We start from the raw sequence: 16,373 nt of genomic DNA, 5'->3' as shown, positions 1-16,373 counted from the left end.
TTTGTTTCACTCTCAAGTTGGTCTTTGATCTTAATTATTGCCTCTTTTCTACAGCTGCGAGTTTAACCGATTAGTGCACAAAGTTTATCAGCTATGTTATTTCAGATTATTTGGTTGTTTTTCATGTAGGGGACTGCTATGAACAGATTCTGATCAATATATATTTTTGTTACGTCATATTAGAATAGTTACGTAACGTCCGATAAATTAGACGCTGTGCACGATAGTCAGTTAAATCGTTAGGACTGATTCTGTATTTTCTAAAAATGTTCTTAAAACGAAAGACGGTAATATACATAATTTTGAATAACATAACGAAGAACTCATTAATATTATATATAATTACAAAGAAAAAGACAGCAAAATTTATATACAATTTACAGTTTGTATGTTACGAGTATAGGATTGTTCTCAACTCAATTCGTATACATTGTTTATTCTTACCATTACATTATCATTTTACTGATGATATGCATGGAAATATTTAGGATGAACTCCTCTAAGGCACTTATGAACTTAGACTTTTCTGAGCATTTATTATAAGTACATTTTCGTTCAGTTTTGCTTCCTACAGGCCAGTGATCATAGCGATCATTGCGCTCATCTTGAAGTGTCTTGTTTATTGACTTTCCTTGTCGAAACACTTGTCCGATAAATCGGACGCCTAAAATTTATATCTCACTTATTACGTGCTAACGGAAATCATAACTAAATATGTAGATAGTAATAAATGTTGATATCTATACTTTAATTTTTATGCAAAATTCAAAGCTTTAATTTTTATACAAAATTCAAAGCTTTAAGAACACCTTTATATTTATTTACATGTAAAAAGTAACCCCATACGTGAAACAGCATACTGCTTCGCAAAAATGTTTTATTCTTCGACAAATGAAGTACAGACAATCAATATTATCGAGTCAACCTCAAAAAACATAGAAAGAATAGATAGTAGACGGACGAACTACAGAATTAAAGGGCTGAAAACACAGTTTCTTCGAAAAATGAATAAAAGCAAGCGTCCGATTTATTGGACGCTGTGCACTAATGGGTCAAAGCCATAAGGCCCTCTCTTACATCTAACAAAAAATTTAAAACTATCAGATACAAACAAAAACACAATACATTGATTCACATTACACACGTATGTAAATAATACAAAAAACACACTCACACACATAATGTTTACTAAGAGCACAATATAAGAATAACTGATACAAATATGACAGTTGCAAAGAACCTTACAAAAGTTCTGTGTTCTGTTTATTACAGAATGGGTATGTTAAGTGGACAGGTTTAACAAGGTTTTCGTTTCTAGGACAAATTTTAAATTTCTCACACTGAAGGAGGAAGGGGGGAGGGGTAAACTGTTCCAGAGATGGATACTATAGTATTGGCGCCGAGTCGTGATGCTTGACCTAGATCTACCGATTTCACCACCCAATAGAACGCGAGGGTGTGTTCCGGTCGCCAACCCCCACCCATCAAATTATGTCAGTGTCGTCTCTCGCGCTACACGGAAAACATCTCTTAAGAGTATAGTGTTGTCGGATTGGCGCCAAGTTCCGTTTTGTTATTTTATTTTATTTTATTTTTTTTTGCATTATATTCTCATTGTTACTATTCGTGTTTTTGTTACCGTTTTAGAATAATTGTTACTGTTGTTATTGTTGTGCAGTGTTATTATTGGTAATTTTTAAATGTTTTTTTAAATACTTTTTTACACTTTCTTCAAAATTTGGCAACATTCTTGGCGAATTTCAGCTGTTTGACGTTTCCCCAAGTGTGCGCTCGGGAAGCGGCTCCACGAATTGTACCGAAGTTTTCCGATGTATCAGAGCTCACGCAATGATTGGTTTAGAGCCCAAGCTTCACGACTCGGCGCGAGCACTATAGAAGGCACGAATGATTTGCCGATGTCTCTGTGTGATATTTAGGAACTAGCAAATTCCGAATTGCCTGCTCTAGTGACGCGGCCGTAACGTGCAACGAATTGATAGTTATTGTTTAAATAAGAAGGGGTCTTGTTTGCAACGACGCTGAATACTTCTACTAAAATGTTTCCTCCGAAGGTGAAACGGCAGCCAGCCAAGCACAATGAATCTTAAGGTCTTAATGCACACCAGAAGTGACAGATTGACACAAGTGCTTAACAACAAAAAATGATTTAATTTATGGTGTACTAAGTGAGGTGCTTAAGGCACTAATTAAAATAACAACAACAATTTGGATAACTACATGTATCCAGACCTCCGGATATAAACAGATATCACAATATAATTCCCTATATTTTACCACCTCTAGCTAAGCAACGGCTTAGATAAGGCTCTTCGGCGCAACACAAGAAAATAAGCAAATATTCTTGAAAAAATTGTTAAGACGACTTCACATAAATCCGTATTTTGAACGAGCTAGTCAGCTCTCCAGGAGGTAAGTCATTTAATACTTTTAACTCGACAAAAGCTTAGATATGGTCCATTAGGCACAACACATACAAGTACGTAAGTAATCTTAAACGACTGTTTCCAAGGGGACTATGACCATGACCCGATTCAATACAAAATAAACTATTTTAGGTGGTACCTTTCAGACAACAATATAAACTACTACGCAAATATCGTTACAAGATAAATAATATTCCAATTTAGGAATCACGAGTAAGAGTTTTACAGCTGTCCACCAAATTATTTAAGGGCAAGTATAGCATTGCTGCCTACCGAAGTATGGAGGGATTAGCGTTAGTACAAAATGTAAATCCTAAATAAACCGATTAACAGGAGCAATAGGAAATAGCTCTATAAATTATGAGTTTATCAAAGACACACAGAGATATAAATACTGGAAGTGAAATCAAGTCACTTAGAAAGTGATCCCCTGGAGTTAAACAATAAGATGAATTAGGGAATGCAAGAATTAGATACAAATGCATGTACGAGGTCCGACAGTAAAGTAATGAGTGTTTTTTTTTCAGCTGATGCTGGCAACCCTGCAGACTGAAACCGCCGCCAGCGTGTAACCTTGGGCCTGCTCCACTAGCACAACACGTGGCACCCACGAAATATTATTCATTATGGAGTTAAGAGGTTGAAGAGTGCGGTCGTGTATTGGACCCCCGTCACAACAATGGAAGCACGTAATATTGAGCAGCGCTACGCAATCTCCTTCTGTGTGGAACTTGGTGATACTGCGGCGGTAACGTACCGGAAGCTTCAGCAGGCCTTTGGAAATGAAGTGTTATCAATGACATAGGTGTATCGTTGGCACAAAGTGTTTGCGGAAGGCAGAACAAAAATCGAAGATGAACACGGCGGTGGGCGACCCACAACAACACGAAAGAAAGAGAACATAGACAGGGTGAGGGAACTTGTACGAGCGGATAGATGATTAACCGTGAAAATGATTGCGAATAAACTGAACACGACTCGAGAAACAGTGCGTCTGATATTAACTGAAAATTTGGGAGTGCGAAAAGTGTGTGCCAAACTGGTTCCGAAAAATCTCAAACAACAAAAAAAGATGACCGGAGGACTGTGGCGGCTGATGGACCAAGTGGAATCTAACCCGGATTTACTGAACAGAATTATCACTGGTGATGAAAGTTGGTGTTTTCAATATGACTCCGAAACGAAACGAAACGTCAAAGTGCGCAATGGTATTCGAAAGATTCGCCACGACCAAAGACAGTCCGCATGTCGAAGTCCAAGGTGAAATGCATGCTTATGTGCTTGTTTTGACTCCAAGGGAATTGTCCATAAAGAATGGCTACCTCCAGGGCAGACAGTAAATCAACATTTCTACATAGAAATTCTCGAAGGACTTCGAAAGACGCGTCCGTCGTGTTTGTCCAAAGGTTGCTGACACTTGGATCCTCCATCACGATAACGCATCAGCCTATACTGCATTGTCTATTCGGCAGTATTTGGCATCAAAATCCATTACAGTGCTACTACACCCTCCATGTTCATCGGACATCGCCATGTGATTTTTTTGTTCCCAAAGATGAAAGCAGTTCTTCAAGGACACCATTTTGAAGCACAAACCGACATTCAAACAGCTGTAACATACGCTTTAGCAGGCATCGCGAGATGACTTCCAGATATGTACCAACAATGGAAACGCCGATGGAGTAAGTGTGTGCAGGCACAAGGGGAGTACTTTGAAGGTGATCACATTGTGGTTGATTTAAAATGTAAGTAAAGTCGATTTTTCCAACAATTCTCATTATTTTATTGTCAGCCCTCGTATGCTAGATATATAAATTATTGTAACCCACCTGAGAACACAGTTCCTAACTCGGCGTCTCTAGAAATTTCGGGTTGGTTTACGATCGACGCCACTGAAGATACTTCTTAACACCTAGGTAGCACAGACGCACGCAGATCGTTTATTACACAGAAGATGGATTCAATTGCGAATCGACCGGCTGAAATACAAGCGATGTTCCTAGAAATCTTCTAACAGGACTTCGTACAGGAGGAGATGTTCTCCTGGTCACAGCGTCAGAGATGGTAGAGGCGAAGCATCCAGCTGGGCGAAGGACAGTTGGTACCTTCTTCCAAGGTTGTTACGCTCTCCCCGGTAGACTTGCAGCTATACGACGACGATGTCGGAGGCGGTACGATTGGTCTTAAAGCGAAAAGTGTTGATGTTTTATTATGGAAATCAAAATAACGTAGGCAACTCAGGTGATTTGGTGTTGAGAGAAATTTATTAAATTGAAGTTTTTGAGTCCACAGACAAAGATACAAGGTAGTATCAACATACCCTAGTTATTGAATAATAAGCGTAGCACCAAGAAAGGCTCAAGGATAAGTCATTGAAGAGAAATATTGTGGGCCTCAAAGCAGTCGAGTTAGTGAGTCGCGGCATGAGATATTCTCCATGAGGTAAATTAGGATTTCCCAGAACGTGATGGGTGTTGATAGTTCTGAAGTATAACACTAGTAAATATGATGGATTTGTTAGCGGTACCTGAATGTTTGAGTCTGTATAATCGGTATATATAAACAACGAAGTCCACATCGGAGTTCCGACGTACGTGTAGGTCGCGTCGAAGTTCGATTATTTTCCCCCACGATGAGTGTGAATTCCGCGTCGACGACAGACGTGGAGTCCGCGTCTCAGCGTGTTGTCGTATTTTCCCCACGATCAAGGAAAATCCAGAGGTTTTAAGGAACCCTTATCTTTTGCAAACGGTATAATGTAGTATCGTGTGAACAGGGGTGCTCCCTTATAGAACTGGGATTGGGAGTTCGTAATCTCTTATACCCGAATTGAGTATTATGCACTGCGCAATTAAAGTTGGGCGGTTCTTAGAGGTACGTTTTAATTTATAGTTTTTTTTCTTATACACACTGATAATTTTATGAGGTTAAGGGCAGGAACCAAGATTATCAGGAAGACCTTTCATGTGTTACACTTGTTATATTAAAACAGGAAACCAAAATTTAGTGTGAAGTGTACATTTGAGTTGAAGTTAAATCAAAATAATAAGTAATCATAAATGTCAGACAGTAGTTCGGTCAGACACTGTAACTATAGGACACATCAATAATAAACTTTACATACTCTGACAGTTTTCACTGAAAGATGTCAAGAATGGGAAAAATTATTTAATTTACGTAATTAAACTTTTGACACAAGCGGAGAAGAAAAATAAAATTAATACACTTGTTTATTTGGCTCTTAAAAAAACAGATAGACAGAAGGGGAGAATATCCGAGTCGTTAGACTAGCGAGGAGGATGTGTAAAGTGCAATGCAGCTATATTAAGATTTTGCTTTTTTTGAAGACAATGTCACAGCTCCAACCTAATAAAATGTATAAAATTAATATTTAGGGAAGAATAGTTTTTGAGAAAGATACCTTTATCTCTTGTGTTCTTACTAACAGTTAATTAGTGTATGAAGATTAGTACTGAGTACTTGACCATAATTAGCAAAGCAAATTGTCAAAAGAGAAAAAATGGTGGAGAGAGAGAAATATTTTCTTAGCCATTTGGTGTAAAAGGTCCGGCTCACTACAATACTTAAGATTTTTTTCCAAATAAGGCTTTTTGAAGAAATTCCAATTTTCAAACCTCTGTAACTTCATTCCTATTTATTCGGAACACGTTATATCACGACCACGGTATCCAAGATAAGATACTTTGGATGTGTATTGTGCCATCCGTCTTCGTTGTGCTGTAAGTGTGTTAGAGGCTTCCAAACTTTGGATGTCTGTGATACTACAGCGTCTTCAGTTTGCAATACTGAATAATAAATGTGGTATTTTAGGTTTTCGTTTAACATGTAGATTTGAGCTATGTATAATCTGATGTAGCTTAGTGTCCTTTGAAAAAACAACTTTATATTGGGTTGGCAATATTGTTCATTGAAAGTTGTTGCCCAATACGTGCAAAGGCGTTCCCATCCCTCTAGTTTCCTCATGCAAAGTTTCGTCTCTCTCCCTCTTTTATTCTCCGCTATCTTGGTTGAACTTTATAAATGGTGCATAACGATTCGAATCTAGCATATCAGTGTATATTTTATGTATAATTGACACATTTCTTACATTCGTAATATCAGTGACCAATATTTCTAACGAAATCGATACGAAAATGCATGGGTCTGTGGCTATTTAGTGCCCATGCTTTACGTGTGCATGCTCCTACATTCGTCTCCCTGTGGGAAGATCATTAGTAAGTTCGCAGATTTGAAGTTTCGAGTCCTTTTCCAGCATCCAATTCGTAAAACATCACGCTGTACTTCATTTACCAATAATAATAATAATAATAATCTTTGACCTTACAGCCTCGAACTATGTTCTATCAAACGACTTTCAGCTGAGTGATGTATGCTGAGTACACCGACTTCCCACGGAATTTTTACTGGGTTTCTAGGCCAATCAGACTGCATTTCAATGAGTTTTGTGTGGTCGCGATAATGACCCAAATGCGATTATTACTGAGTTTCTAGGTCTTCTAGAATGGTATAAGGTGGGTGATGCATGGTTAGCAAATTAACCCCAATGGGGTTGTAACTGGATTCCTAACAGACGGCTTTCAGTTGAACACATCGGCCCCACCCAATTGTAACTGGGGTTTCTAGGGCTACCAGACTGCTTTTGGTTGAGAGATATATGGTCACGACATGGATACCAATTCAAATATAAATAGGTTTCTAGGTCATGGCATTGGAAATTAGAGAACTTGCCCATTTTATATTATCACCACCTGTTCATTGCACACTGATGTGTTACTCCTCCTTACATAGTACAGACTTTGCCCTAACATACTACCACCAACAGCTTTCACCGTTGCCAGCCCAACTCTTGACGTGTTTCCAAATTTAGAGAAGACAAAATGTTTCACTTAAACGTTCCACGATTATGCCCTTAAGATTAAGGGAGACGGATGATTAAGGCAAGTGACTGATGGAAGAATTAGTGGAATTGGAATGCGGGAGGAAACGGGAGTACCCAGGAAAACCCACGGACACGATGTCCACCACAAACGGCCGGGGATCGAACCAAAGAACTCACGCACCACAGTAAGCGCTCTACCATTGAGGCTTCATGCCCCGCAGATAAGGAAAGGGAAACAACATACATTTCAGTTGATTAAGTGATAGTCAATTAACTAACTTTGGTTATTTCCTTGATGTGAATAAAAAAGAGGCAATTTAGGGCACAGAAAATCAAAGTTTTCAACGAGAACTGCATCCATATTATAAAAATATGAATCTCGAATGCATCCACCTCTTCAATCATACAAGAAAAGAGCAGCTTTATAACTTAATATCATTGGTTACTTAGATATATTTTCTCGTGTTAACATACTTTATAACAACATGAAGAAGCCGGTTCTTTGATTACTTAGATATATTTTCTCGTGTTAACATACTTTATAACCACATAAAGAAGCCGGTTCTTTGATAATTCAATGTCACAAATCATGGAAAGCAAACAACACTTTCGCAACCACAGCCAGGAGCAGAGAGAAAATACAAAAGGCACATACAGCTCGTTTATATAGCCTAGCTGGAAGGCAAATACAAAAAGCTACAAGCAATACGTCACCTCTCTTGCCTTCTGAAGCTCTTACCTTTGGGAGCATGCAGTGTTGCTAACTATATTTTGAAATGGAAAATTACATTCCGTTGAGTGTGCCTAAGCTATCTACGCTTATGGATATTACAATTTCAAAATAGTAGATGTTCTTTATCAAGACACTACAAACTTATATGTCGTTCACATTGCAATTTACTTTTTCTTTTTCTAGAAACAAAACACAGATGCGTTACACATTGTTCATTTTTATCGGAATTCATAATCAGAATATACAATAAAAACATCTGTCACTGTAACTTACTGATCAAGGTCTGTAACAAAGCACATTTCTTTTCTTCCACCTTCATTACGTCTTTATGCATATTCTGCAAAGTTTCAAGTTTGTTCTTTTCATTTTTCTCGTACTCCCTTAAAAACTCTTTAAACCACACGGGTGGTTCAGACGCTCGAACATCTAAATCACTGTTACCGGATGTTATTTCAACTATGCTAGGAGTAACAGTATCTAACACAAATCCACTGGAATCACGAATATCTTCGCTTACGAAGTCTTTAGACCTATCATGTAACGATGAAAGTTTTACTCTCTTTAACGGCTGCCCATTCTCACGCTCTTCATCTGACTTCAAAGCCAGATTTATTTTTGGATCTTTCATAAAGACGGTACTCAACTCAGAATAAAATTCCCACCTTCTCTTCGAAGCTTCAGTTCTGTTACTTGTATAAATATCTCTCCATGTCTTCTTCATATTCCGCCATTTTCTATCACATAGATCTGGTCCAACATCGACGCCCTGTTCCCTCATACGTACAGCTATTTCATTCCACAAGTCTGATCTTCTAACTCCAGGCCTTAAAAACTGATCTTGTAATCTTCTGTATTCTGCAATCAACATTAATGTCATTTGCCTGTCCCACAAAAACTTTTCTGAAAAGAAAATAAAACAAATTAATGTTTAACGAAGAAAATACTCATCACATCAAGCTAACATCATCTTTGCTCTCAAATTTTTTTTCTAGTTTGAATTCATTGTCATATATTTGAAATACTTAAGGTACTAGAGTTGTGGCTGACGGTGGAGTAAAATGAAAACTGGCCACACCATAGCATAGAAAAAATTCTGTGCTCCTTATACTTAATAAAGTAATATTTCAGTTTTTTTCCCTTAAAGGAATAAATGATGAAGAAACGTTTCCTGATAAAGAAACGTTTATCATTGTGAACTAATGAAATAATTTCCTCGATTTAATTTTGTTTCTTTCATTTTAAATGCTAATGTTTGCCTACATTTGCAATTGCAGCTCTCCCAAGTTAGTTGTAATATTTATTAGCACTATTATACTGCAGGGTTGGCTGGTTTAAACCAAAAAAGAAAAGAAAAATGCTTTAAATCGTGTGAACTTCATGGTGACGTTTCGACATATCAAACCATCTACATTAGTTTTATCTACTTTATTAATCACCTATTAATCAAGGGGTCGTGCGTTCAATTCTCGGTCGAACCATAACCCTTCTTTCAAGTGTAAACCAAGTAGCGGTTCGAGTGCCCCTTTAAGCGAAAGACTTCTCCTTGATAACGTCGGTACTTCATAAGGATGTTAAGGCTACGCATACGAAACCAGACCAAATTAGATATATTTCTGCTTTCCTGAATGCCTGTTGTTTAATAAAGATGCCAAGGTTGCTTAAATATGTTGACAGAAATTGGCAAAATTTATCAACTGCCCACGTATCTCCCAGCATTAGCTTGGAGTGGACTTTAATTTTATTGAATGATATCTACATACTAAATTGTAATTTAATACCTCAGTTTTAGCGTACTGATTATGATACGTTGACCTAACTTATTTTCTTTTGGCGCGCCGCTGTCTTTCTCCTTCAGCTATCTCTCTAATCTCTTCAAGATTTTTTCCTTAAATTTTTAACCTCCCCCCCCCCAAGTATTGAACTTTACCAATATTGGTCATTCAGTATAGATTTTGAATCTAATTTACTGAGACGTCGTGAGACATGATTTGTGCAGGTATTCATGGACGCAGAGTATCGAGGGACTGGTTTTGCATCGTATTTGAGTCACTGCAGAAGTGAGTGATGGTTTAGTTCACTATAATGTTTTATTCTCGTTCTTTCATCATTGTCCGTCTGAAGTTCTCTGTCGAACTATAAGCTATATCTACTTTCTTACTTTTGAGTCTCATAAACGTTAAGGTTGTAGTAATTTGGGCCCAAAAGTAGGATTAACATTATATATATATATATATATATATATATATATTGTATTTACGTGCCTGCCTCACGTACTAAAGGTCTATTTTGAAATTGAAGATACGGAAATATGAATTTTATGATTATGCACGGACAGTCAGTTGCTTATGAAATGTCGGAAGTTTCCATTCTTTAAAAGTGATGCAACCTATTAGTAAATTATTTGTCGAGGTTGTTAAGTACAATGTGTAAATAATTATTGAATATTTGTATATGATATGTAAATATATTTAAAGCTTAAATATGATATTGAAGCGAAATGTAGAATTGATTTGAGGAAATGAATATGTATAAAGGGTTTAGTACCTATCCCGAATGATCATTGGTTGCCGTAATTCGAGACATTCGACGAGTGTAAGAGAAACATTTTAGAATACCGCCGCATACAAAAATAATTTTTTTCCAATGTCCTGTAGTTTCATTGAATGTTATATGTGATTTCTAACCTCATTGTCAAAATATAAACTGCATGTAATATGAGATGAGGGAGGTCGTATTCGTAACCCTAAGGCACCATCAAATCCACTTTCGAGTCCATAAATATGAAATCTTTGTGCAAACCTTACATTTAAAATCCTTTCCTCGTAACCGAACCTTCCAATCAAATCAGTGTTTACTACCCCCATAACTGTGCGTCGATATAAACGAAATTCCTTTTTAAAAAAGAGAATAATAAAAAAAATTCTCACGAGTCGAAATTGGATATAATTAGACGACTAGTGTGTGCATCTACTTAGTGATCGAATGATTTAGAGCTGGTCGAAAATCTAGTGACAATAACCAAGGAAGTAAAATAGCCTCCGTAATTGAGGAGACAGAATTTTGTTTCTATAACCCGAATCGGAAAGTGTTTCATGAATGCACCTATGAATGGAATTCGTATTGTTTACAATGAGTAACATAATTATACGTATGCATATGAAAATATGATAGCTAAACAAACGGACACTAAAAGTGCCTGACAGCTAATGTGATATGGACGCTTATCGCTAATAACGATATCGGAGTCGCAAATTTAGAATATATACATACATACATATATGTATGTGTGTGTGTGTGTGTGAAAAGACTTATTTACAACTTTACATAGTTTTTTTAATCTTGTAAAATGCAAGAACATATGTGAATAATTTTTTGTCTTGTACCATGTAACCCTGAAATTTAAGTGAATCCATATATAAATATCCAAATATAAAATGGTTTCTTCTAATCTTTCGGTTAATAATATATAGATATATACGTTATCAAGACGCTACAGTTCAATCTATTATGTATATTGCCACATTCCTTTATATGCTCATAACATGTCCTTAACAAGTAATATTGTTTCTTTTGTAATGGGTGTAATAAAATGTCTAGTAAATTGTAGTTAGATGGTTTACTTTAAGACTATTTTATCCATGTCTGTACGCTGTCCCGTGTGTGTGTGTGTGTGACTGAGTGACAAATTTAGCTTTAAGTTTAGCATTAATATAGGTTTACTGTAATGGTATTCGTAATGCATGACGAAGGCCATGAAGGATAAATTCCAAATTAATCTGAATCGGCTCTGGGAGAAAAGCCAAGATAACAGGATGCGCCTGAATAAACGACGATCTTTCAGAAAACTCGAAATTCTCATTCCTGATGAATATATGCATTACTTTAAAAGTTTTTTTTCCCCCCCCTGGGTGATTCAAATGTGTGATCAATCTTTGATTTCGGAGTTCAAAGACTGGATGCTGGTTAATCGTCGTTCCAAAAATAACAGACAAACCATAAAACTAAACTTTCTCGTCATCCGGGCTGGGTCGGGGCAACTCCCACTGGCGTGGTTACCTGGATCCAGGTCAGGGTTGTATGAGTGAACATGTCTCTTTCCCGGATCACTTCAACATTGATCCTCAAGCAATAGCGATATTAATACAAACTGGCTTTCAGTAATAATTCAAGGTTCTTCACCATATTCCCATATTTATCCAGTAATTCCTTCTCATCTAACTTCCCATCTTCTTCTTTTCCTCCTTTTCCTTCCTACCTTCTTCTTTCTCTTTCTCACTCTTTTTTCCCCTATTTCTACTAAGAAACCTGAAAAGAGTGACTGGGAGTTGTCGCTATTGACACGGTCACTAAAATTGTTTTAACATTTCTTCGGAAGTCCGATACGAATTGGTCATCCATAACACAAGCATTTGAAGTTAGAATTCTAAAATTCATTTATTTAATTTATATTTGATTAAGTTATCAAAATTACAAAAGATTTCGATTTTAAATTCAAAAAGGTTAGCGACACCCCTTTTCCCACTCTCTTTTCAGCTTATGTAAAGATCATTACAACGTATTATTTGAATCCTTCCTGAGTGAGTCAGCAGACTCATCGCATTTGTGACCCATTAGTCCCAGTTTCGTGTCCAAATGGACAATTTCTCTTGGTTGTAAGCCGATTAAACGGTTTGGATTCCACTTTAAGCTTATGTGACACCTTCGAGCATAACCCTGTTGTTGCAAAATAACACCAAGGCAAAACAAACTTATTTCTGTCCATATGTAACAAATGCTTAGAGCAAATTAAACAAACAAACAAACAAAAAAAGGGTTTAAACCAAAAAAAAAAAAACATGTTTTTTTTTTCAATAAAAACCATGATTTTTGCCAACCATAGTGCACTGTATTTCACTTTCGCTCAGCTGTCAAAAATGCAAAATGTAAGGTAATTGGATATTACGTTCCCTCACGCAGACCAAGTGCAAGGAAATATGGATTTGAAAGGAATTCGTTTATTTAGATTCAAAATTAGAAAATTAGACCTATTTACCTACGAATTAACATTTGCAGGTGTGACTGTAGTCACAGAGTAATGAATAATCTAGGTATTCATTATTCTGGGCTAAAGCTTAAAATTTTAATTAAAACAGAAATAACTTTATAGCATTACTAAAGAAATTATTTGGTTGTTTTCCCTACACTTATACTATTTCATTGTATACTCAGACAACATAAATACATTTGTTATTTTTGCAACATTTTGATATTCCACTTACAAAATCAATAATTCGCATATTTACCAAGTAGATTATTACAAAACAAGATCAACTTACAAAAATATTCATCTCAACAAACATTAAAAATATGCCTTTTAAATTCTATTAAGAAGTGGTTTTGACAGTATCCTTGTCCTTACTATGAGGAACAGCCACCTTAAGTACACAAGTACATTAACGTAGTGTATATCTTTGCACCCTACGCACTATGCACTCGCAAACTTGTGAACTTGGACCTTTGGACGCGCACTAGGTGACGTCAGTTCGGGAAATAGCATACTTCAAATAAGCACTTGTATCTTTTAGACACGGTCCAACTTTTACTAGATTCGTATTTTTTTTTTCTTTCTTCAATATTTCGAACAAAACTCATACAAATTAAGAATATGAGGTCGCGTTAATACAACACTTCAACATCATATTTCTTTCGGAAGGTAGTGTTCTAATACGTTTCCTTGGTGCATGCTAAACAACTTCATACAGATTTATAATATGCTTACAAACTTATACCTCATCAAAAATATTATACCAGTGCACTGCAGTGTTAACGACAGTTCGTATGAGCATAAGGGAAGACAAGTACGAAAAACACGTATCAACCATATCCTAGGTGGTCACTACAAGCTAACTTTGCATTACAGTGCATAGTAATAGGGAACCACTATATGAGCATTCGAATCAATGATTTCAAGAACTTAGTTAATATTGTGTACAGAAAAGAAAAAAATACATATACATACACTTATTTCAGTTTGAATACCACTCATTCCAGCTTTGGAACTTCTTGTATAAATTAACAAATTCTGACCAAAGCATATATTAAAATAATAACGCTATTATTTATTAGTTAATATACGCTTTGGTCAGAATTTGTCTGTTAATTTATTTCAGTTGTTCTTTTACATTAATGAATAAACATTTTGTGAAAGTCATCATTCTTAATGGTTAGCAGTCGCCCTAATACGTGTCACGACCTGTGCTGCTCGTAGTACAGGCGTCCATTCTTCTCTGAACCGTTTTCAATTGTAATCGGTCGGAAGTTCAATCAATGACCTTGTAACATAGTGCTAACTCAACCTTCTGTATTTTGCTGTCTTGTCCAACATTTGTGCGCTTTCTCCATGTGTTCACTTGGCAGATTTGTACATTTTCTCTTCGGTAGTGATGGTAGATAATCTGAACTATTACTTGTGGAGAGGTATAGTTTTTTTCTTTCTGTGATTCAGAACTTGCTCCTGCTTCCTCTATGTCGCTATCGATATCTTCCACCTCACTATATCAGATTCCGAATCAAGGACGTTTAGTGTGAAGATTTCTTCTAGTTAGATGTCGTTCCTCAAGAGCTGCTTTTTAATTTGCCGAAACATAACATTAGCTGCAGTAGACGTGCTTTTCACTGATTCTAAATTCCTTTTTAAAGAAAGCAACATGTTCTGAGTCAATTGTGTTGTTTTGCACTGGCTGAAATAACGTACTTTATTGTCGTTTGGGTGAGAACAGAATTGGTTTCGTATTGCAAGTCATTTCCAAGCCGCACACTGCATCTAAATAACAGAAACAGAGAAATTTGAACAAAAGTACTGTCTCTCAAACCTCACATGCCAAATGAACCGCGCTTTTTATTCGCAATACAAAACATTCAACATATCACGGAACAGAAATATAGGCGCACACCATATCCTATATTTTTGAACACACAGGATATTTCCTAGCTCACAAGACTTCCTCGTTACAACTTCCTTGCCAGCTGGTTATTCATCGACGACTATACTTATCTGATTCCTATTGCACTCTCTCTGCCAAATCACGGTTTGTTATTTCCATTTTTTTAATCTTGTCCTTTAGAGTATGATTCAACATCTTAATAATCACCCCTGCAACAAATAGTTAACGAATGCCTTCCCTTCACCGTAAGTAGTTATGCCCACTCTTATCTTCAGTTCGCATGTTTCCGAATGTAATTCCCGAGGACGAACGTTTGGACGCAATTGTTTAGGAAGGACCACATTTTTAATGATACATCAGGACATTTCACTCGGGTCAAATGTTTACAATGAAACGGGTGATGCAGAATATTAATATCTATTGCTACAGACTACAACACTTGGATTTTGGAGAATATTCTATTTCTTTTCTATGCAGGGAGTATGTAAAGACATTTAGGGCAGCAATGACGGTGATTAGGGGGCAACTGTCTTTCTGCTTATTTACACTGTTGTTAACGTCCTAAACGTGCTAAACGTACTAATGTAAGGAGTTTCTAAGAGTGAGACCTATAGCTTAACCTGGGCTTCAAATCACTACGTTGCAGAACGATCTAACGGGATATCGAAGAGATCATGTGCACCAAAAGAAGCCTGCTAATCATTTGCTAATTCAAGGGCATGGATCATTTCTACTTATTCGTGTTGTGTTTTGATATGGTTCCTGTTTTCTACCTTGGCAACAATCCTTCAACATTAGGGTATTGCAAAAAAAATTTTTTTCGAATATTTATTGTTCCCCCTACCATATTGTTACAATTACTGAAACAAAATTGTATGCTAATTTTAAGGTCTGTAGGCCACGTTTTGACCCCCGCCCACCCCAAAAATAGTTTTCAGTTGAAAGCGCACATACATAACACGAAGTAACTTTTTTAATGTTTTTGCTTTTTTCCTTACAGATTATAACTAAGGCAGAAATGAGTAAAGTGTAGAAAAAGAACCACCTCAGGACGCGGTTCCTCCAATTTTATCCACACCAGACCGACCAGTGCTTCGAAAGGACGACAAACAAATGTCTGAAGCATGGCTCTTAGGTAATTTGTTGCAAGGTTTGACCCCGAGAAAAGGATCTCAGCTGCCCACCAATGGTGATGTGCTTCGCTACTTGCTTTTTCTCAATCGTGGACCCATGCAGAAAGATAAAAGAGATGATGTTATAAAACACGTTATTCTGAAGGCTGAGCAATTTTGGAAACTTTCTGGCATTCCTGTAACTGCTATCAAATTAGGACATTCCGAAGCAAAACTGAACAAATTAATTGTGCAATAGGA

At 36.7% G+C, this 16,373-nt stretch overlaps 1 protein-coding gene across 5 annotated transcripts in view; it reads right to left on the bottom strand.

Moving 5' to 3' along the window:
* Positions 1–2,903: 2,903 nt before the first annotated feature.
* LOC145666512 (uncharacterized) overlaps positions 2,904–16,373 on the bottom strand; it is a 36,526-nt gene continuing 23,056 nt past the window's right edge. For all 5 annotated transcript variants that reach the window (XM_081733798.1, XM_081733796.1, XM_081733797.1 and 2 more), the window contains one exon: positions 2,904–8,977. In XM_081733798.1, the coding sequence (XP_081589924.1) occupies positions 8,337–8,954 (618 nt within the window). In that variant the 5' untranslated portion in view covers positions 8,955–8,977 and the 3' untranslated portion in view covers positions 2,904–8,336. The remainder of the gene's footprint in view (positions 8,978–16,373) is intronic.

Source organism: Thermobia domestica, chromosome 12, assembly GCF_964235325.1.
Source record: "Thermobia domestica chromosome 12, izTheDome1.hap1.1, whole genome shotgun sequence".
Lineage (NCBI taxonomy): Eukaryota > Metazoa > Arthropoda > Insecta > Zygentoma > Lepismatidae > Thermobia > Thermobia domestica.
This window is presented reverse-complemented; position numbering and strand designations above follow the sequence as displayed.